The sequence below is a fragment of the Acipenser ruthenus genome, chromosome 1, assembly GCF_902713425.1.
Source record: "Acipenser ruthenus chromosome 1, fAciRut3.2 maternal haplotype, whole genome shotgun sequence".
Taxonomy (NCBI): domain Eukaryota; kingdom Metazoa; phylum Chordata; class Actinopteri; order Acipenseriformes; family Acipenseridae; genus Acipenser; species Acipenser ruthenus.
Genome location: NC_081189.1, coordinates 8526038 through 8549581, shown reverse-complemented (window position 1 = coordinate 8549581; position 23544 = coordinate 8526038). Strand labels below are relative to the sequence as shown.

At 40.9% G+C, this 23544-nt stretch overlaps 1 protein-coding gene across 3 annotated transcripts in view; it reads right to left on the bottom strand.

Moving 5' to 3' along the window:
• Positions 1-23544, bottom strand: part of LOC117403502 (synaptic vesicle glycoprotein 2C) — a 96861-nt gene that overhangs the window by 5587 nt on the left and 67730 nt on the right. For 2 of the 3 annotated variants that reach the window (XM_058992839.1, XM_058992795.1), the window contains exons 3-11: positions 21733-21913; positions 19059-19210; positions 10456-10589; positions 9505-9594; positions 8973-9083; positions 8031-8119; positions 5415-5579; positions 3968-4101; positions 175-378 (exon numbers count right to left, since the gene is read on the bottom strand). In XM_058992839.1, the coding sequence (XP_058848822.1) occupies positions 175-378; positions 3968-4101; positions 5415-5579; positions 8031-8119; positions 8973-9083; positions 9505-9594; positions 10456-10589; positions 19059-19210; positions 21733-21913 (1260 nt within the window). Of the gene's footprint in view, positions 1-174; positions 379-3967; positions 4102-5414; positions 5580-8030; positions 8120-8972; positions 9084-9504; positions 9595-10455; positions 10590-11297; positions 11625-19058; positions 19211-21732; positions 21914-23544 lie in introns of those variants that run through there. The other variant, XM_058992889.1, reaches the window with a different exon arrangement.

Genomic DNA, 23544 nt, shown 5'->3' with positions numbered 1-23544 from the left:
ATTCACAATCCAAACAGGAGATGCACTGACGCCAATCATAGACATGTGTGTTACACTGGTTACAGAAGTGTCTTTATAGCAGAAAGAGGCAGCAGCAGCAGCTAGTGAACATCTACCGTTCATTTGTGTTGCTGGAAGTGCTCAGCAGTGCACTGCGTCAGGGGGGCACCATACCTAACATTGTCAAGCGTCCAATCTTGTCCATGAGAAGCGCTGACACAATGTTGCCAGGCAGCACTGCTAGCGTGCCCAGGAAGTTGACAAAGTAGACCCAGTAGGCACTATAGTCATCGTCAAAGGTCATCTGACAGCCGGTCTTGTTGTGATGAAACGTGCTGTTTATCACCTCTGTGTTGATGAACTTGGAGTCATCGATATCTAGTGGAAGGGAAACGGTACAGTATGTAAAGAAACAACGCTCATAGATTGACTTCATTGCTCCTTACCACTGTAAATGGATTAATGACATTCCATAACTCAAACTCTGTATTTTTTCGGAGTCAGATTTCTGCACATTTGTTGCTGAAAGATAAATCCCAGTGGTGTGACCCCCCCCCCCCCCTCCAAGCTATTATAACTTTCCTGACACCTCACATTGCAAATTGTGTTTGGAGACAGTTTGGCGAATCCTTTTGTGTGAAGTGTTCTTAATTGCTCCATTTACTGTCCCTTTAATGTCTGGATGACAATTTATTAGAACGAGTTTTACTGACTCATCTGTGGCATTCAAAATGACCAAAAGAGGCGCAATAAAAACTGTCCAGATATGGTTGCCTTGGAAACTTTAGAGTCAAAGCCTGAAGTACTAAGTATAGCTATAGAGTTTTAAAAAACCTAGTGTATATACAGTGTAAAAGAATCGAACCTCTTCGCGGTTCTTTGCCCCTTTAAAAGCACTGACCCAACACACAGAAATGGATTTTTGAAAGCGCGGTTGCGCTATTTTTAATGACACAAAAACAAAACAAACACCTAGCTCTCTTTGAGCACTAACTAAACAGAACAGGAACCTAAACTAAAACAGGACAGCTAAGCTGTTTACCTGCATCAAAAACAAACAAACAAACAAAACAGCACACACTCAAAAAGGCTTCACTCTACCTTTTCTTTTAATTACAGCTGTACCCACACACCAGCACAGTCGGGCCTCTGCCCTCTTCAGCAGCTGCCCAGAGCAGACTGACTGCTCTCTTTTTAAACCCTGCACCTGGCTCTAATTTTCAATAATAGCCAGGTGCAGGTACTGATTAAACAATAAAACAATTAACCAAAACAAGTATCAAAACAATTAAACAAGACAAATGTGCATTCCGCACATGTTTTTTCCCCAGAGAGGTTTTAACCCCCTCCCTGCCATCTCACACATCCCCCCCCCCCATGTCTTTTCAAGACACCGGCCATACAACGGCCACCTCCCTCCACCCTTAAAAGACCACCCACCCTCAAGTCCACAAATGTCAATTTTCGCCCTCTTCCACGGGCGGGCTTGAGGGTGGGTTGGTCCCTCCGGTGTTTCCAGGGAGGGACCCAGGACCGGCGAGGAGGGACCCAGACGGCTTGTCCAGGGCGACCATAGCGCGGACCGGTGACCGGGAGCCAGGACTGGCAGGCAGAGGCGTGCGCCTGTGGACCTGCGCAGCGACCTCTGGAATTCCAGGTGGAGCGCAGCACGATGCAAGGGGAGCGGAGCAATCAGCAGGGGGAACGCTAGTGACCTCTGCCCCTTGCGTAGCGACGTCTGCCTCTTGCGCAGCGACGTCTGGGATTCCAGGGGGAGTGGAGTAAGGGACCAGGTAAGCGACTGTGCCTGGCAGTGCTGCGACCTGGGAGCAAGGTCCAGCGCAGGGAGGTCTGGGCATTCCGGCCAGGTGTCCACGATGACGGGACTGGGGACCTCCCTCGGCAACGCCGGACTCACTTGCATGGATGATGGTTCTGGGAGAGGCGACTCCTCCTCTCTGGGCTCTGGTAAGAGCAGCTCCACCCCCTCTGGCTCTCGGGACGGCAGCTCCACCCCCTCTGGCTCTCGGGACGGCAGCTCCACCCCCTCTGGCTCTCGGGACGGCAGCTCCACCCCCTCTGGCTCTCGGGACGGCAGCTCCCACCTTTGTAATAGCAGCTCCAGTTCGGTTGGCTCCCGCTCTGGTATTATCAACGGAGCCACGCCCAGCTCCTGTCTCTGCCTCTCCATCTTTCTTGTCTGCTCCTCCTGAGCAGCGGTGTTTTTATTAAGCCACTCTATTAAATCTTTAAAATCCATTTTTGGGTCTCCAGGGGCGCCCACACTCGCTGCCACCATATGTAAAAGAATCGAACCTCTTCGCGGTTCTTTGCCCCTTTAAAAGCACTGACCCAACACACAGAAATGGATTTTTGAAAGCGCGGTTGCGCTATTTTTAATGACACAAAAACAAAACAAACACCTAGCTCTCTTTGAGCACTAACTAAACAGAACAGGAACCTAAACTAAAACAGGACAGCTAAGCTGTTTACCTGCATCAAAAACAAACAAACAAACAAACAAAACAGCACACACTCAAAAAGGCTTCACTCTACCTTTTCTTTTAATTACAGCTGTACCCACACACCAGCACAGTCGGGCCTCTGCCCTCTTCAGCAGCTGCCCAGAGCAGACTGACTGCTCTCTTTTTAAACCCTGCACCTGGCTCTAATTTTCAATAATAGCCAGGTGCAGGTACTGATTAAACAATAAAACAATTAACCAAAACAAGTATCAAAACAATTAAACAAGACAAATGTGCATTCCGCACATGTTTTTTCCCCAGAGAGGTTTTAACCCCCTCCCTGCCATCTCACAACAGTTACTAATTTAAATCTTGGAAGCATGGTAGATATCTTTTCAGGTGCTAGAATATGATACCACTAAGAGTACGGAAAGATCCATATAATAATGCACAAACTGCATTGTACTATTTTGATATTGTGATTATGTTTAAGCAGTTTAAACTACTCCTATGGAATCTCTCTCCCTCTGTTATGTTCTTTCTATGTGAAGCAGTTCGCTTAGAATCAGATAGACCAGATGTCTACTGAAATGAATGGGTTATGTTATTGAAAGTCTGTTTTTCAAGAGTGAATTTCCATTCCATGCAGAAAAGCTTATTGTAATAAAGGGTGAAAGGTCTTCGTTGTTCCTCGTTGTTTCTGCAGGTTACGACTGGTGTGTTGAATCTTAGCAATGTGCTTTAGAGCTAGGACCTCCGAGTCAACGGAAATACTCCATGCACTTTAATTGAGCTCTCTCTCTCTCAGAGGACTTTGCTTTTAGACCTACTGCTGTACCTTTCATTTCAGTACGGTCAGCACTCGTGTCACGGCTCTTACTTCAGGTTGCTTTTTAACCTCTGCAGTGCATTATAAACTGGTGGGCAGATGGATCCTGCGGTTGGTATCTCCCAGATGCTTACAAGTCTGTTTGGGAATGGGTTGGTTCTCTAAGCCGTTTGAAAACAGGGATTGCTATTTCAGAACAATGGGCTAGATTCTCAAAGCTGTTTACTTCAAATCGTCTATAGAATTCTAAAATGAAAAATAATCCACCCCCAAGCTCCTGAATAACATAGTTGTTTTCTTCTCATTCAGTACCGTTATTGGGTCATCCATAGCTATTTTACACTCAATAGTACATCATTTAGAAATACTACAAGAAACTCAATAAATTCAATGACCAATGTTTAGACTTCCTAAGTCTCAATGTCTTCAATCACATTGTTCATGGACTTTGACAATGTGTTCATATACGGTAGAGGCCACTTTCCATACAAAACCAGCTTCGATTGAAAGGCTCTCGTGAATCCAATCGTTTCAACACACCTTCGTTGTCAACTACAGGACATTGCCTCTTTATGGCCCACATTATGTCCCTGTTCCACAGCTCAGTTAGCACAGGGGGCCAGCGCTTCACTAAAGCGTCTTTGCTGCAGTAAAACAGCTTCGCAAATCTCACCTGTGTTATAGAAGGTGGCTTCTAAAAAGGTACAGTTCCTGAAGTACGTGCCCAGTGAAGTAACATCGTCAAAGTAACAGTTCTTGAAGGTGAAGTCTATATAGGTTACTGATTTGAATTTCATGCCGATGAACCTGTTAAACAGAAAGGAGGATGGTTATCACAAAAGGAGTGTTAGGGTGGATATGCTCTCACAGATGGAAATGAAAGCAGGTAAATCAATCCACAAAACAATTAGTGTGTGCCAAACTATTTGAATTCAGGACCTTGACTAGAAAGATTTATATTGAGTTAAGCTGCCAACTTTTTACAAAGTGTTAGAGAACACCCTGGTGTTACTGAGAAATGTATTACTGTACCTGTGCTGCCCCCCCCCCCCCCCCCCCCCCCCCCCCAATGTTACCTGTATTGCAGCAATATCTTTAATTTTAATGCCAATGGTTTGGATATTTTATTCACACATTATGGGAAATAATGATCTGGGAAATACATTTCCCCAGGGTCCAAAAGCACAAAGGGCTAGATTCTCAAAGCTATTTACCTCAAAACATCATCAGCATGATATTTTCATACAGAAATAACACACCGAATAAAGTTAACAAACCGGAAATAAACAATGGTTTAGAATTGCAATGGTGTTTTTACCTCCATCGGACAAAACTAATGCTAATGACGATTTGCAGTAATTAGCTTTGCGAATCTAGCCCAATGTGTGTTAATGATGATTTGGAGTAACGTTGAGAATCTGTTCTATAGTGTAGAAGTGTGTATAATGGAAACATTAAAATAAACAGGATTATGTCTAAAGTTACATCACTGCAATGCAGACAACACAGGACACAGCAAGCATTTGTTTCTTGGAAACACTGCATGTTGTTCTGTAACACTTTGTATTCTATTCATTAAAAATGCTTTGTTTAATTTGTCTGGGTTCATTAATGGAGTGTTTTACCAACAACGGGTATTGCTTTATATTCTTTATTATGTTTTACCTTTAATTTGACAATTATTTGCCTGAAAACGTTTACCATGGAAGTTTCCATACCACCTAACACGCAGACAGTACAGGGCAGTGAACTCAAGCTACAATACATTACTAAACCCCAAGGAAACGCCATACAAGGCTGGGAGCTACACAATTATTATTATTTGTTTATTTAGCAGACGCCTTTATCCAAGGCGACTTACAGAGACTCGGGTGTGTGAACTATGCATCAGCTACAGAGTCACTTACAATTACGTCTCACCCGAAAGATGGAGCACAAGAAGGTTAAGTGACTTGCTCAGGATCACACAATGAGTCAGTGGCTGAGGTGGGATTTGAACCGGGGATCTCCTGGTTACAAGTCCTTTTCTTTAACCACTGGACCACACAGCCTCCTCAATGAGAAAGCAAGCAAAGACAAAACAAATAAATAAATCCTGGCACTGCAGTCTGATGTCTAACCTGTTGTTGATGTATTCTCCGTCACTGTGGATCTGGTTCTCCAAAGTAAAGTTGAAAGTGAAATTGGCGAGTCTCTCCTTGCTGAAGGTTTTGACCCTTGATGCGTACTCATCAGACTGCAGGTGATTGATGACATCAGGAAACCAGACGGACAGGCCATAGTAACTGTTACCAACAACACAAATGAAGGGTTACACTGCCACTCATAACAGACATCATATTATTAGCTCCAAGGGTGCATTTTTAAACTAGACTGGAAGTCTGGTTAATTACTGTAGTTAATATAAATGCATGTCTATACAGTAATTAGTGCCTTTACTGTATTTTTGACAGTGCTGTATATTAGAAGAACAATAAGCTAATAGTTCAATTTTTATTTATTTAAGCAAAACATCCTTACACAATAATACCTCAAAACAGGTCTAAATGCCCAGTGCACACAAATATGCTTCTTAGGTAAGTGTGGTGCTGCTGGGAATTGTTTTGAGTGCATCATGACAATAACCCATCGCATGTTTCCTTATCTTAATAGGACCCGGTTGCTTCAAAAACAACAACCCTGTTCTGTTCACATTGTCACAGGGGAGCCCTGCCCTGACAGCAGAGCTCAATGTGCTGCTGCATGATGGGTATTGCTGGACTGGAAAGGGTACCTTTGTTGCCAGCATCATAAATCACACCACAGTAAGGCAAGATTTTTTTGTGTTGGACCAAACATTCCTAAAAAATGTTATTGTACAACAACATGTTTGAATGAAAGCAATCCTTGCTGCTTCTTCCACTGAAACACTCATTATAGACTGCTATCCATCTATCGCTATGGACCTGAATCCATCAATAAATAGAGCATAGTATGTTGGTAATGGGGGTTATGAAATGTGTGATGTAATACATTACAGATCCAATCCCACTGTAAACTTGGTCAAAAGTTGCTACTACAGTTGAAAACTTGCATGACACTGCCTTTAAATAATACAGTATTTGCTAATTTAACGTTTTAATGAAGTATTCAGCAGTATATCTAGTAATCTTATATAAAGATTAGCTCTGAATTTCAGAGGTGCTTTATTTTGTTAAACTCTGTCTGATTCTCAAAACCCAACCTTTAGAATTGCAGGAGAAGTCCTGTGTTTTGTTGTTTAATTTCTCTGTCTCATTCACAGAGGATGTGTCTGGAATGGATCAGCAGATGAACAGGAATGAAACGGAATGAATCAGAGAAGAAAACAAGCTTTGAAAAGGTTCTCCTCCCATTATACTTTCTGCGCTTTCTTTTCTGCCCTAGGTTAACACCTATACTGGGACCTCATGCAAGACTATGGGATTTTCAACACAGACATTCAATAACCAGCACTGTCCACCAAACACAATCTTCAGGGGACTGAGAGGATTTTAATACCAACATATCTCAGCCCAAAGAAAACTAATATTGCTTAGCACCAATACAGAATCACTCCAAGCCAGGGGTGGTAGCGGTGAGCTGAGCCTGAAAATAATTGTCCATTTCCAAATTGGGGAGAAAATAATTGGCAACGACTAAATTTATTTAAAAAAAATAGATGATAAACCATGTTTTTTTTACAATGCTATATACCTCACTGGCTCTACTAAGCTTTCCCTTTTTTATTACGCTTGTTGTGCTTTGATAATAGTAAATCAATAGGGGCACCTTCTAAACATGCTTCTTTAATCAATGTTAATTATTGATTATTAAGGTAACCAAGTTTGGGTATCAGTGGAAAGTTACAGTGCCGTTCGAGGGTTTACCTAGAAAGTCTCGTACATAAGATTTCTTCCTGTGTCCTGTCTGGACAGACAGAATGGCTGAAGCTGATAGTAAGTGCTCAGGCAGCAGATGCCTATGTTCCCTGTACAGGGACTGACAGTCTTCCTCACTCCATTTACGTCTTAGTTGGTGCTTATCTTGGCGAGAGCTGAGTTCAAATCAGCATGAAGTTTTAACATCTATTCTCGTGTAATGGAAATCATCATGTGACAATGCGACCTTTCAACTTCGTCAGCCCCGCTGCTCTCAGTCTATATCTATGTGGAGTGGGTGGGGTGAGCGCAGTTGAAAAAGCACAGTGTTACGTGATTTGAATAGAATGAGGATGGCAGTTCAGTCCATGCATTTAGGTTACTCCAGACCAGCTCAAAGCAATCTCAAAGCCAAGAAAAAGCAGATTAAGAGAAAAACATAACAACTTATTATGGGAGCAACAGAACCCAGAACCACTCAAAGTGATTACTATAAATATTACGAAATTAAGCTGCCAAAAACACACCAAAAAAAATCAGAGAGAGAACTGACAAGAAAACAAGCTTTAAATGGGTTTTGTTCCTGCCATTCGTGTGTCTGCAGGGTCATGCATGGCTAGTATCAAACCCCCAGACAATGGGAATCCTATCACAGCAGAAGATTTCAATACTGTACATTATAAGCCCCACGAATCGACTCAGCCAGTCAGGCACCGAGTATATATGAGGGCAACAGAACACAGAACCACTCACACTGAGGGCAAACACCATGACAGAAACCATGCTTGTTTTTTTAATTTTTGTAACTTATTGACTGGTACTTTTTCCAAAACAAATCGACCACATAATAACACTTACCCAAAAGACAGTGTAAACCAGACGATCGCAAGCTTAATGGTATTATCTTTCACAGGGTAGTGGAAGCATCTCATAAACGTCAACCAAATCTGCGCAGAAAGGAAGGTTCTTCCATTAAAACAGTGCCATGTTCCATGAGGCCAAGAGACGTCCAGTACAGGTTTGAAGAAAATATATAATTTGCTTGGAAAGAGACATTTTGAAGAGAATGTCTCTGTGTTACAGCAATGAAGAGAATGTCTCTGTGTTTAAACAAAGTTCACTGATTTATTTTTGCATTGAAGGGGCGTGTCGATTACCCTTGTGTAAAATAGGCTTCCATTAAATGTCTCTGTTCTTTCCATTCTAAGAGTTCTCCCTGGTAAAGCTGTTCAGTCATTTTACAGTTTAACTAGCTTTCCCTTGTTTGTAATATCATCTCAGTGATTAAATCATATTTGTCTCTGTGGTCTCTCTTTGTATTAGTGCTACACTATTGAGATGTACCTGTGCTGGCCCTGCAGGCACAAAGTGAAGAAACTAAACTAAACTAAACTCATTGTGCTTTCTATCCTTCCGCTAAGATTCACATTCTTATTTTGCAATGCTATGTATGCATGTACAGTGTGTATTATTAAGAATATGAAGGTTCTGGATTGGTAGACCACAGAGCAAAGTCAGCACGGGCAATTGCAAGTGTAACAGGCAGGGCTGTGTGATACCCTGCCGTTAGCGATTCTGTCCCGTGTCTCTGAGATGGGAGTGCAGGCGAGCCTGGCTCTTTTCATGCTGTTAAGACTATCTTGCAGTGTGCAGGGTCGCTGGTGTGCCTGGTTACTCACGGTGTCTTGAGATGGTCTGCAGAGTTAGTGCACGGTGTGCAGGGCTGTGTGTTCTTACTCCCACTGACTTTACATTACATCGGGGAAAGAGATTGTGAAAGCAGAACCTGGATGCACTCACCCCATAGAGCTCTGAGCGGATTTGTACAAAGCCCCTTGAAAACCAGTTTCCAGTCTCAGTCTGCATTTCAATCAGCTCATTAATCTGCTTTGGAGTCTTGATTCTGTTAACCTGGAAAAATGAACCAGAGCAGAGGGCTTGGAAGCTGCTCGCAGAGCAATGCAAATACTCTGCCTGCTTTTACATACAGCTCTGGCCCTATAACTATATATCAATCCTAAAATTCTAAGTGTAGCAAAACATTTGGCCATAGCTGTATATATAACAATTCTTGTAAAACTAGAATCCTTAGTGAATCTCCACTATACCCTTTTCCCCTGCAAGTGTTTATTTAAAAAAAAAAAATCTGAGCATATTTTTGTATTAGTCAGTATTCATATTTAACTAAAATCCTTTGCAATCCCTGTGCAATGTGTCACATCTACTGCACAGTAAACTATGATCTCTGTGCATTTCAAGGAGGATTAGAATGGATAACAGAACAAGCTTCTTAATGTCTGCCCCCCCAAGCTCCTCTCTGATCGGTACTCACAGTAAAGACCTTCTCCGGCTGCCCACGAGCTCTCATGTTGGTATCGTGGATCTGTTTAAGAATCATCCAGGCTTCATCATGCTTTCCAACCTGTTTAAAGAAAGAAGCAATCAGCAGAATAAGGTCAAAGGAGGCTTAAGGGTCTGCTCTTGAAGAGGGATTTGTGTCTCCCAAGCCCATACACCTACTCTGCTGAGTTCACACAGCCAAATACTGTATGTGGGAAATTTAGACCTGCAAGACTTTAGCATGGTATATGGTGTGTATCATTAGTAAAGCAATGTTCTTGTTAAACGCCCCACTCCAAGCACAGTATACCGTTTCTTATATTTTTACATATAGTTATTAAACTGAACAGACTGAAACTCGAACTGCCAGCTTAGCAGCTTTGCAAGCAAGCCCTCTACCCTCAAGACTTGAGCGGGCAGAGCTCCATAGGCGAGCTAGCTAAAGCTCTTGAGAGCGAGTATTCTCTGCAGTCACTCTCATCGCCCACTAGAGGGAGCAGAACACCAAGTTCCTTAACCCTGCCTGTAGGGAGGAGCTTGTGCTGACCAACCACATGTCTGGAATGAACTGAGCTCTGTTGTAGTGGTAGGAGGTCAGAAATGGGAAGGTGTAGGTTGAAGATGTTGTAGTCCTCAGGTATTAATCAAAGGAGGCTAATATCTTTAGCCATATCTTTCAATTTATTTCAAATCAGAGTATATGCTAGCTAACATGGCTATCAATATGGCTGTCTTACACATAGAAGTATGCTATCATTTCTCTATTTGAAGCTCAGATATGGACTGAGGTGTTTTATAAATAAATACATACATTTTGAAATGCATTCAGGTGTGTAGGCTGTAGTTAAGGAACACAACAGTTTAGAAGAGTTTTGTGAGTATTAACACAGTCTTTAAAATACCTTGTGGTACAGAGTAAATACCATTAAAGCTTTGTCCTTACCTCCAAAAAGTATCGTGGGCTTTCTGGCATGAAGGTGAGAGACACGACAGAGCAGACGCAGGGAAAGGCACATACAACCACAAACACTCGCCAGCTGTGAAACTGGTAGGCTGAGCCCATGCTGAAACTCCAGCCTGTTAACAGATAAATGAACAGCGTTAGTGTGCCACTGGGACAGAGTCCCGTTCGTTTTCATCAGCAGCAGACCAAGATAAAACCACTTTCAAATAGGACTCTGCCAGCCCCAGTCCAAACTGTAGGCTGGCAGAACAGCTCTCTTCACTTTGCATTGATGGGAGAGAAGCTTCAACTGGAGAAAAAAATAGGGTTAAACAAAAAAAACACAAGGCACACAGCTGATCTTTGAACTTTGTGTGATATCCGGTTGCAGGCTGCAGATGGAGCTGATATTGGAACAACATGAGATTGTGTTTTACAGATTGGCCTCATGGTGCACATTGTCTGCTTACTATTCATGGAACACCCCTTCTTGGCAGCAGACACAGATCTGAAAGAGTCACTGCTATTCTAGACGGCTGTAGGGCAGCATTGGCTACATCATAATAAATGGGTCTAGAAATGTGGGGAAAACACCAACTGGACTGATATAGTTTAATAGTGGCAGTATTTAGATCCATCACTGTTTAGATCATTAGAATATACCTCACTATCTTTTACTAGGAACTTTTAGGAATATACTCTAAAATAGTTAAGACAATTACGTAAGTATTAAGTAATGCATCTCTCAACAGCCTTTCTCTGGGACGACTTTTAAAATCAAAACTCCTTAAATCGTCTCCAAATAGCAATGCATTTTAGTGAAACTGTCAAAGATTCCTTACCTGTCAATAGCTATTTTAAAAGCGTTCCTAAAACCTAATCAATATCTACGTTACCCTTTAACAACAATAGATTTTCAGCCCAAGGATACATCCCCTCCCGACAACATGGCAGGTTATAGTTTTTTTAAATTTTTTTATTGCAGTTCCGATTGCGTGGTTTTCCTCCCTCTTTCATTAGCACTAGCATTATTATCATCCACTTTTCTTCTGGTTCTTTGCATGTAGTTTATGCTTCCGTTTGGAATACATGCTATAGATGAACACGTGCTGGTGCTGCTGCTACGCTTCTGTTCAGACTCGCTCAGTGGTCTTCCAGCCGCAGTCGTGCGCCCTACTGCAGTAGTGCAAGGATGCACCGCTGTGTGTTAGACTATCTGCATGTCCTCAATTCATGTACAAAAGACCACTGAAGAACCAAAACATTACAAGGGGGCAGGGTTAATAGAGCTAAAAAGAGGTAAGCATTCGTCCCTTTAAGTTAGCGATTATATGAAAATTATCTAAATACGTTGAAATGAATGACACACTAATACAAGACAATTACGTTGCCTAGTTGTATAAGGAAATGATTTGTCCAAGTACACAGCAGTTAAGTTGTAGTTGCTATTTTATATACAGTGCCCAGATGAACTATAATAATAATCTATGAATTTAAAAATAGTGTGTGTGTGTATACTGTGTCCCATACTGTACCCACGACTCCAGTCTTTTCTGGGCCATGACGTTTATAAAAATGCATCCTAGATGCTCATTAATCTTTAAGAAGTAGAGCTGAAGCTTTTTGCTGAGTTTCAATGACACGGGTACCATGAAGTTCCCAATGATACCCCAGGCTCCTAACAATAGCACCACTCTGTATTGTAGCCCAGCTGATGTCTTTTCTCAAAGGACCTGCAGGCGTTCTCCCCAAGGACACTACATTCTTATGGGGTGATACTGCTTCATACATAAAAGATGCTCGATAATCCCTGATAACCTACTGAGTCCTCATCATCGGAAGTTGCAAGTAATATCCCTACGCACCAAGGAGAACAAAAGAAAAAGAAGAAAATCAAACTACTTTCCCCAAGCGGAATAATACAAAATCTTTGACATATGATCACTGTAATACCCTCTTGGTTAAAGAAATCTGTGTAAGCCCTGCTTTCAACTTGTCTTGCATATCATTGTTGATTTTATCTGGAGTGTGTCCCCGCCCCTTCAATGCCTTCTTTCCTGTCAGTAACCAGCCAGCTGCTTCTATTGACTGATGCGCTTTGCAGCCAGTAACACGCTTGACCCTGAAGATTCTAATCAAAATGACCAAGGGGAAGTGAAACAGTGAGAGACTTCCTGAAAAAAGGCAAGCAAACTGTAAACTTTCTTTAACCTGCCCCGTGCAATGTTTTAATATTAAAATACATACTTGCTATAAAATGTGTTTATTTCTCAATAAAAAAAGAAAGTAATCCTATATTAAAGACTACTTGTAAAGAAGGACCACTGTCTTAAGTGTTACAAACATATCCTCAGCCCACAATGTGTAGCGTGAGTCTGGCATTGAATGTTCAGAATGGAGTGAATCATGTATCTGCACTGAAAGCACAAGGTGTAACTGAAGTAATTAAGCTACTCTTGAAGTGGAGGAAAGGAAATCTGTGCTTGTTGTCTGTTAGCTGAATGATTGCTATCAAACACATCTGCTGTGGGGGTAGTGTTCCTGGAGTATGAATACAAAACGGACTTCAAAAGCTAAATACATGAGAGCACATTAATGTAGGGTTGTGTTTGTTTGCATTCTGCTGAATGAATTCAAGCATGAAAGCCTTGAAGCGTTGAGGAAAGACAATGTAATTGAATCATTTTCCAAACGGCTATTACTGTGGTTTCCCCAGAGTTAAACTCTGCCCCTTTCAAGTGGTGCAGCCTCTCGTCATTAATCTTCACAGCAGCAGCCAGTTCCAGGGGTGTCACAGAGAGTTAAAGCCATCGTCCCAGCTGTGTCTTGGGAGCGCTTGTTCAGGACCATTGCACAGAACAGAAATCTTATCAGCCTCAGAGACCACAGCAGCCTTCCCCCTGCTCAATATCACCTTCTCACTCTGCTGAGTACCAAAAATGACCACATGAATCACAACGACAAGGCCTGCAGTGCGAGATATCAGGCTCTGACAGAGCAAGAAAAGATTGGTGCGTGGGCTTTTTCTGTTCGAGACACAATGAAACCAGGATAATACTACCATTATCAAAAAAATAAGATATATTCCTTTCAGGTGCATAGTCCAGCTTCTTCAAAATAATAATTAGATTTCCCATGCAATATCTTAAACGCTTTGGAATTCAGTGCACTTCGCAAGGTATAATAAATCAATTGACCTGTCATTAAACAAAAACACATTAAGCGCTGCTGTAAATCTGGGTAAAGCATCAATATTTTGCAGAGTCTGGTAAGGCTGGTAGGTTGTATTATTCCACTGCACAGATCGGATATGGTGTAAGCTCGCTATTTTTCATGTCCTGACTAAGAGATCCTATCAACGCTTGAAGCAGTATTATACTACCTCTGGTGTGCACTGCAATGCTGTGCCTTAGTGTTCAATAGATAGACAGATAGACAGATACTGTATATAGATAGATATTGTATAGATATATGCCTGAAGCTTCACCAAGGAGTGAGCATGTCAACATTTCAGCAGTGACACACAAGATGTGATGTTATAATTGCATTTCTTTACGAATGTAATGGAGATCCCCAGAGGGTTAATGCTGAGCTGATACCATTGAAAATCTCATTACAGGGATTATGTATGTAATTGAGTCGAGTGTACGGCTGGCTGAGTCAGCAGCCCATGAGATTTATGTACCTACAAAGATCTGCAGAGTCCTTGGGCAGGACTCCCTGACTCACTGACGCTGCCACTGCACCTTATGTTCTGCAAACAAGCCTTTTTGAATAAGCACTGAATCTTCCTCTGGTGATGCACTGCCAGTGGCAAAAGCAATGCAGCAGAACCAATCCCACTGATAAGGCTGTCACTGGAAAATGAATGCACTGCATATTTTTAAATCTGGGTACAAAGAGCAGCTAATCAATAGACCTAAATTATAAACCCACACTGCATTTCTTTATTTGCAATTGCAGTCCTTAAAGGTTTTATTTTCCAATTGTAAGCTTCTTATGTAAAATACACATGCACACAGAAATGTCCTTTTCTCCCACCTTGCAAAGCAGATGCTGCATTTCTTTACCATGAGGTGTGCAAGCTCAGTAAGACAGCTAGAGGTTTCAGCACACGATGCTGTGATTCTTAAGAAATAGTTGTAGTATTATGATTTGTGTTGGCATTTGCAAGTCTGTGTTTCACTAAATAGAATCCACTGCAGACCTAACTTTCAGCATGGGAACAGTGCAAAGTAAAGAGACCAACAACTGCAACATGCCAGCTCTGAAAGTGCTTTCAGTGCATGCTGTACTCTCATGGGAAATGAGGTAGAATTAGAGTAATTCTGTATACATTAATATAGTGGCACTCGTAAACCAGGGATACATGGGGGTTGTTATCGAGTTGAGGATGTTTTAAGTTAAATAAAAGTTAAATAAAATTCATAATTAGTTAAATGCATTTAAATAGTTGTGTGTAGCTTTCAATAATTAGTATTGTAGTATTTAGTAAATTAAAATGTAACTGACCATTTTCATAAGTACTCCATTCAGTAGTCCATGAGCACATTGTTGTTTACATGCTAATGATCTGTTGGGAAGAACTAGCAGGGATTGTGGGATAGTGGAGGACTGGTGTTCCTGTATGGTGAGTGTTCCATACATGCTAATCGCTGTCTGCCTCGTACCCCCACTTGCTATCTAAATGAAGCTGGTTGTTACTCCGAACCTGACACTGAATGTAATGTCATCAAAAGAGGGGGGGGGTTCTAGTTCTTGAATACAACAATTCACATAATGATTCATCCACACCAATCACTTGATGAACAACAATTTTAAATTCAATTTGGTTTACAAGGACAAGGACAAACTGCATTTACCTTTATAAATACCTCCCTGCATCCTTTTGGAGGTCAGAAATGGTTATTATTTATGGTTTACACAATACATTACCAGTCACCACATTTTGAGAGCTTCTACTGTATTTAAAATGTGTACCTCATTCATTTTTCCAGTTCCATTTCGTAATGAAATGAATAAAGCTAATTAGAACAATGTGTAGCATAGCTGGTGTGCAAGCTTGCCATTGCATCGTTTGCATTATGCTATTTTTTATTGATGATCCCCCTTTATTTCCTGCTTGGTCTGTGATAAATCACTGCTTGCTATCCCGCACTCCCCCTCTCTATTGCAGTAACTGGTTCATCCTTTAAATAACCCCAGCTCAGCTCCACATTAATCATTTAACCTGCACTCACACAGTCCAATCACTTAGAGAAATGACAGGTCACATGTGATTTGTGCAAAAGAGACTGAGAACAATCCAGCCGCTTTCCTTTTAGTGTCACCAAAGCACCAGCCTTGGCAACCCATTCACAGAAACACTGACACACATATGGGTCTATGCAGCGGAGTTTCAACTCAAAACATCAAAACGTGTTACTTGCTGTTTGCAACACTGTCTTGTATTCTGTGACAAAAAGTGACTGCGATAAAATGTGATTCAAAAAGACTTCAACATTACCTTGAAGGAGTGCTTGATGGTGGCAAAAATCTACTTTGAGTCAAAAGATATGTTGCTAAATGAATGCTTGTTTCCAAAAAAAGAATATAAATCCAGAAATGACAAAGACTGCAAAAGCCTCCATCTTACAGTTTCATATGTCTTCCAGCCTCCTTGACTGAATATTCTTTAATTTCCAACACAATAATAACCTAGTGCATGATACCATGGGCCATAGTGAGTGTTTCCTTTTCACTGGTGCCATTTGGGGAGAAACACTGTCAGAAACAGCACCCCCTAAAGTATAGGAGCAGTCCTACTGGGTCATCCATGTACAAACCTTAACCAAAACATGTTTGCTTATATTTTATATAATACCCCTTTGTTCAAGTCAATTCGTATCTGGGGTCTATTCAATTGGTCTAAACGCTGGTGGGTCTAAATACTGCCATTGTATAAATCATTGAAGGGAGACTGAGAAAACCAAGTCTCTTGGATGCATTTTAGCCTGTATTTAATCTTTGGTTCTATTTAAACAAATTCAATTTGTGGCTGCATTTAGATCCTCTACTGTTTAGACAATTGAATAGGCTGGACCTCCCATTCGTGAAGCCTTCAAGCAACCTCTCATATCTAATTTCATATCTAGGCAGTTGGACTGTCTCCAGGCCTATATCATTTCTCCAGGTGCAGTATTTGGCAGCAAAGTCACACAGGCAGTCCAACCCTGTCAGGAGACTGACACACTATCACTGTCATCGAAGGTCATCTGGGATTAGAGAGAGGACAATGAGACTGTACCTTGACTGACTGCAAGGTAGCACAGGGTTCCAAGACCTCAATGCCATTACTTGTGCTGTGATGTTGCATGACCACTGCATTGCTCAAAGGTGAGGGCTTTCGATGATGATGACGATGATGATGTGATGATGATGATGATGATGATGATGATGATGATGTGATGGTGATGATGACGATGATAATGAAGTGATGACGATGACGATGATGACGATGATGATGTGATGATGATGATGATGTGATGATGATGATGACTATGATGATGTGATGATGATGACGATGATGATGATAATGTGATGATGATGACGATGACCATGATGATGTGATGATGATGACGATGATGATGTGATGATGATGTGATGATGTGATGATGATGATGACTATGATGATGTGATGATGATGTGATGACGATGATGATGATGATGATGTGATGATGATGATGATGTGATGATGATGATGACTATGATGATGTGATGATGATGACGATGATGATGATAATGTGATGATGATGACGATGACCATGATGATGTGATGATGATGACCATGATGATGTGATGATGATGACCATGATGATGATGATGTGATGATGCTGATGACGATGATGATGTGATGATGTGATGATGATGATGATGTGATGATGATGATGATGTGATGATGCTGATGACGGTGATGATAATGGTAATGACGATGATGATGATGATGTGATGATGCTGATGACGATGATGACGTGATGATGATGACGATGATGATGTGATGATAATGGTGATGACGACGATGATGATGACTTTACTAATTAAGGGGGCAATCTTGCTTTAAGTTCAGGGCTGTTTAGCTTGAGAGCTCTGGGACAGGAAAAGTACAATAGTTGGCCACCCAAGGTACCTGTGATTGTATCATCTATCACTGCTCTCTCCCTCCCTGCATCAATACCAACAAGATAGTTCAGAGGGTTCAGAGGGAGCAGAATGCAAATACACACACTTTCCAGTTATTGCAACCAGCTTTTAGAAATATGTGACATTTTAAGCTGATATAACCATTGACTTTTAAAAACCATTATACCACATGGATTAACAGGATAGCTTTTTTTAAAGGACTACATCTTTGTGAACCACTTTATCTTCCACTAATGAAACATAATTACCAGATTAGAACACTAGGCTATGGCAGGCAGGCATTAGGCAGAATAATTAATGAGCTGCAGTGAAAAGTTATGTGTTATTACAAGCAAGTCCTTCAGCTGTTAAAGCTGTACCGCTATGGACAAAAGTTTTGCATCACCTAGAGTTTTTGGAAAATAAAAATATCTATACATAATTTAGATCTTTTATTTAACAACATGTAATCAAAGAAACTACAAAATGATTCAGAAGGGTTCATTCGACTTTATGAAGCAAAATTAGTTAATTCTATAGGGTGATGCAAAAATGTTAGTCATAGCTGTTGCCCCTCAGGGTTATAATTTATTTATTCATTCGTTTATTATAAACTAATTAACTTCCTGAAGATTTCATTTCAAATACATTTTCTTCACTTCGATGTTATAGAGTAGCCATCTCTTCCATGTTGGTTTGCCCCTACTGTATCAGCGTTCTGTATGTTTCTTTGCTAGCAGATAGAGTCCCTTTCCAGAAACATGCAGGGCTCTATTCAATTGATCTATTATTATTATTATTATTATTATTATTATTATTATTATTATTATTATTTATTTCTTAGCAGACACCCTTATCCAGGACGACTTACAATCGTAAGCAAATACATTTCAAGTGTTACAGTACAAGTAATACAATAAGAACAAGATAAATACAATGACTTTGGTCAAGTAATACAATAAGAGCAAGATAAATACAATGACTGATCTACACCAGTGATGCGCAACCCTGACCCTCAAGATTCTGCCCAGTCCAGGTCTTTATTCCAAGCAGGTCCAAAATGAGTTAACTATACCTTCTGAGGGAGCAGCCTGACTGGAACACAAACCCAGACTGAATGCATCTCGAGCCAGCATTGTGCACCACTGATCCAAACGCTGGTGGATCACAATACCCTCCTTGTCCCTTTACACATTCTTACTGGCAGAAATCCAGACTCACATGCACGGTCAGATGTTAGTTTTGTTTAATTGAATCCCCTTCGCTGTGCTTTACTGAAACTGGGTGAGAGGAGAATGAGAACGAGTGAGAGTGACACACATTAAGGGTCTAGCCCATTAAGCATCGGGGGGCTCTAACACCTGTTAACCAGCATCATAATTGATTTTCAAAGCTGCGTGCAGATATGCCTGGTGAAAATGATCTGATCATGTTTATTAACTTACCATAATGTGGTATGATGGCCCAAGCCATGGCTGAAGCATAGATTCCTCCTATCATCCAGAACATGCACAGCCAGCTCAGGTGCTCTCCTCTCTTCCCCCTCGCCAGCACCTCAGCGAAGTAGGAGAACACGACTGGAACGGCTCCTCCGATTCTGCAGGGAGAGGAGACCAGATCACTTTCTCTAGATCCAGAAAGAACAATTACACCTGACAACAAAATGTATTAGCATGTACGCTTCACTTCTGCTTGTTGTTCTCTTCCTTGAAAAACATCTGGCAGGACAGTGACTCTGAACACACCACAGTGACATTCAGATGTGCCTTAACCAATGTTTCAGGTTCAGTTAAGAGCATCACTATAATTTTAATATTGTTGCTGTTGTTGTTGTTGTTTAAATAATACACCTGGTGCTTAAAACAAGAACTGCTTCACTGGAAGATAATGGAGGCCATCTCAGTTACTGGCAGAAAAAAAAGAAAAGCAGCAATAAGCAGGACATCTGGGCTTGAGGAAAGGATGGCAGATGGAAAATCAATGAGACAAATAACAAGAAGCAAAGATGAGTTACGATGTTGGCTAGGCTCCGAAGGGCATGATGTTCAATCGGGGAGCTTAAAGTCCAACGTAGTCCAGTGAGGATGCTGATTAAATGTATTGTTACACAAGATGGTGAATTTGAGGGGTTGTTTGAATGATCTAACTGCCTCTTGTACTGAAGGCTGTGTTACTCTCTGGTGATAACATGAGAGACTTCCATCCTGCATAATACTGTATGCATTACCATCACTGTGCAGTTATCTCATTTTCCTGAATGAAAGATGCACACATTATGGTAAAGGTGCATTTGATTTTTTTAAGGATATTTTTTCTAATATGTGCCAATTTTAGCTAGCTGCCATCATATTGTTGGGAGGGCTCTTTCCACTTCAGAATGTATTTATTGCAAATCAATTATCTAAGGAAAAATACCCCCTCCTACCTGCAGAGCAGACTCGTATTTCAATGTGTTCAACAATTAGATTCATTTGAGCCATGCACGTACTTTCGGGGCTAATTCTGTATTGAAAGTACATCAGAGAATGAGGTGAATTGAATACTGCAGTAAGTACTGGGCAGTGTGAAATAATGCATTGTCTGTCAAGAGAAGTCTATTATGTAAAGCAAGGAGAAAAGCCTTTTTTGTCTCGAGCTGACAATATAAATGCTCTTAGCCAGCTGTCCTGTGTGTGTGAACACTGTAGACTCCAAATAAGCTATTGCATTAAGAACGTTTGAATAAAAGGTGCCCTGTAGTAGTATATTATTTACACTGACAGTATCACCTAAGGCTGCAAATAAAAAGAAAAAACTGTATAGTGGTTCACTGTAATTTACTTCTTATTTAAAAGTAATACTGGGATATAATTCTAGCACTGGGCTACTATAAGTAAAAGATGATTCCTGGCATTCTTTCAACAGATAAAATGTTCTCAAGCTGTTACTGAATGTCAAAAATAATGGTCTCTATTAACATATTATTTATAATTGTATCCTGCATTTTGACATCCACTTTCCATCTCTGTTACCTCTTGAATGCTATAAGGGAACTAATAGCTTGATCATATAAGTTGTTATTGTATTGTACCGAGAGATATTTGGGTCAACAGGCACTTTTCCCAAAGCAACAAAAACACCAGTTGGCAAAGGTGTGTATAATAACTCATGAGCAATGTTTTCAAAGAGCTAATCCAGCTGATATGTCCTGTAAAAAACAGTCAGTTATTATGCTAAACACATGCTCATTAACACCAGTAACAGAGCGACCCCAGCGTGAGCCGTCAAACTGAAAGGAATTCCACAACAAGCAGCACAGCACTCTGGCAGGATAAATATGCGCACCAGAGATGCTATAAAATACTGCACAGGGTAGTGTGTGATAAATGACAATGTAATGCCCACACTCGGGGTGGGATGCTTGGGTAAACCCCTCAGGCTTCACCCTCTGGGTTTATGCAGCAGGTGTACATTACATTCTCATATGACACACTACCCCATGCATTATTCTCTATATAATGCACTCTTTATAGAACATGTGGTACGGATGAAATCCTTCAAGGAGTTTCTGATTCTAAGTTACGTGTCCTTGATATTCCTCTCGTGGCCTCTAAGAAACAAGCTTGTCAGCTATAGCTCTACAAATGGCCAATACATGTTAGCAGTTCCAATTGCAAGGACGTGAATAGAAGAGTAGATTCAATTAATATGGAAAAGGTGTGACGCACATTTCCTGAACTGTTTATATATTACATTGCTTCTATTTTAGAAGTGTCAGCACTTTGTTATTAAATCTGCACACCTGTGCGGCGTGTCAACACCAGTGCTCTGTGTCTGCCTCAGTATTGTTCAGTGACGTCCCACACACGTAACACTTCACCCTGTTACAGGGAGCCATGAGGAATATTCTCATTACATACAGTAAAATGAACGAGAGAGAGAGAGAGGGGTACAACGCTACCCCTGGGTACCGCGTTGAAATTGCTAGTTTTACACAACTACAGCCTTGGGAAAATGATTACCTTTCAATATCAGAACAACAGATCTCAGAACCACTCTGATTGATTGGTGTTTTTATTCTAACTGCCAGTGGCAATGCATTAATACAGAATGGAAGACAGGAAAGAAAAGATGGCTTACCCAAACCCTGAGAACACGCGACAGAGCAGGAACAACCCATAGCCTTGAACAAAGGAGGAGAGGAAAGCGAAGAATCCATTGACAGACATGCAGATCAGCAGTGTCTGCCTCCGGCCCACCTTGTCCGCCAGGCCGCCCCAGAAGAACGCCCCCACCATCATCCCCAAGTACACAACACTGCCTGCAGGGGGAGGGAGAGAACACCTACATTCAGTATACCTTCTTCTACAGGAAAAAACACATGACACTGCTTACATCACTAAAATAGACACTAATTTGCATACAGGCTTGTCTAACCCTTGAGGCTTGCCACAGATTTTCATAAAACCACAAAATGGGGACTTGTTTAACAACTGTTTTAAATCGTTCATGACTTGACAATTACACCATTGGATTTTAGTGGAATATCCAATGTTAGTTCATGTAATGCAACACATAGTATTTGTTTATGTGAGTCAAGGCAGCTAATAGGCAGGTTAGTTGGGAAACCCACTATCATGTTCTCAACATCACCTTGCCAAGTTTACCAATGTTGTTTCTGCATTTCTACAGTTGAACAGTAGTGCTACATAGTAAGTAGTCAGAATTCTATTACTAGCATCTCTGACTGCAGGTACAGTAACCCCTTTGAAACATAGCACAGTAAGTCATTGCCATATAGCTGCTGGATGCATCTATGATCTGTAGGGCAAAAATAAATTAGAAAACGATTTGTCAGCATCTTTTGGTGAATAAGGATGTTTAAATCAGGCTACTGTATATAGAAATTGGACAAAAAACAGACCAAAAACAAGATGTTGCTTTTATTAAATCACAAATTATATTAATGTTATTATATACAAAGAATAAATGCTTCCAAAAGGCCATTGCATTTGCTCAGTAACACTCAATGGTCATTTTAAAGTTAGGCTGTATATTGGTACAGCACGATAAAGTCATCACAGCTTTTATACAATATCATCCCTGAACTCACAAGAATCTCACTCAGAGACTTGTATGGAGACAAATGAGAAAAGACATGCTCTTCAAAGCTATCTACTCAAAATGAAAGTACCAAATGACAACAGCAAGCACATGTTTCCATGTCAACTTCAAAAGTGGTATACAAATAGCCCTGTTGATTTATCAATGATTAGCTCTGCCACTGTTTAATTAATTGCAAAGACCTGTAATGATCCCTGGTTTCCTGATTACAGTGTTGATGGTTCTTTGCCACCACCTACAATCTCCCAGCGGCACAGACTTTTCTTAGCTATATAATGTGGGTTAAAGAGTAAGTAACGGGGTTCCGACAAATATAGAGATATACGTCCCCACATGTTGCTACAACTGTTTAAAAAAGCGTACCTGTCATTTCTCTTTTCATTATTAATATCCTGACAGCTCTGAGATCTTCAGAAATCACTGCAGGAAGAGCGATTAAAAAAAAAAGAGTGCTCTGGCTTTTCTGTTCCATACCACATCATGGATCGTTATTGCTGTGTTACCTTTTTGACAATGTGGACAATAATCCTCACACTAGCAGTGCACTAGAGCGGACCTTTTGAAAAGAGCTTTGAAACAGACTTTAAAGTTTAAAGGTTGTCAGGATGTTAACCACGAAAAAAAAATTATAGGTATGTTATTTAAACGGTTGTAGCAACACTTGAGGACGTGTAACTATACATTTATCAGAACCCTGTTACTTACTCTTTAACTGAAAAAAATAGAATTGTCTGACTCTGTGGAATATATGTTATTTAATGGAACTGAGGGACTAGGCTGTGTTTGGTGTGAAGAAGTTGACAACTAAAAGAAATGTGCTTGTCCAAC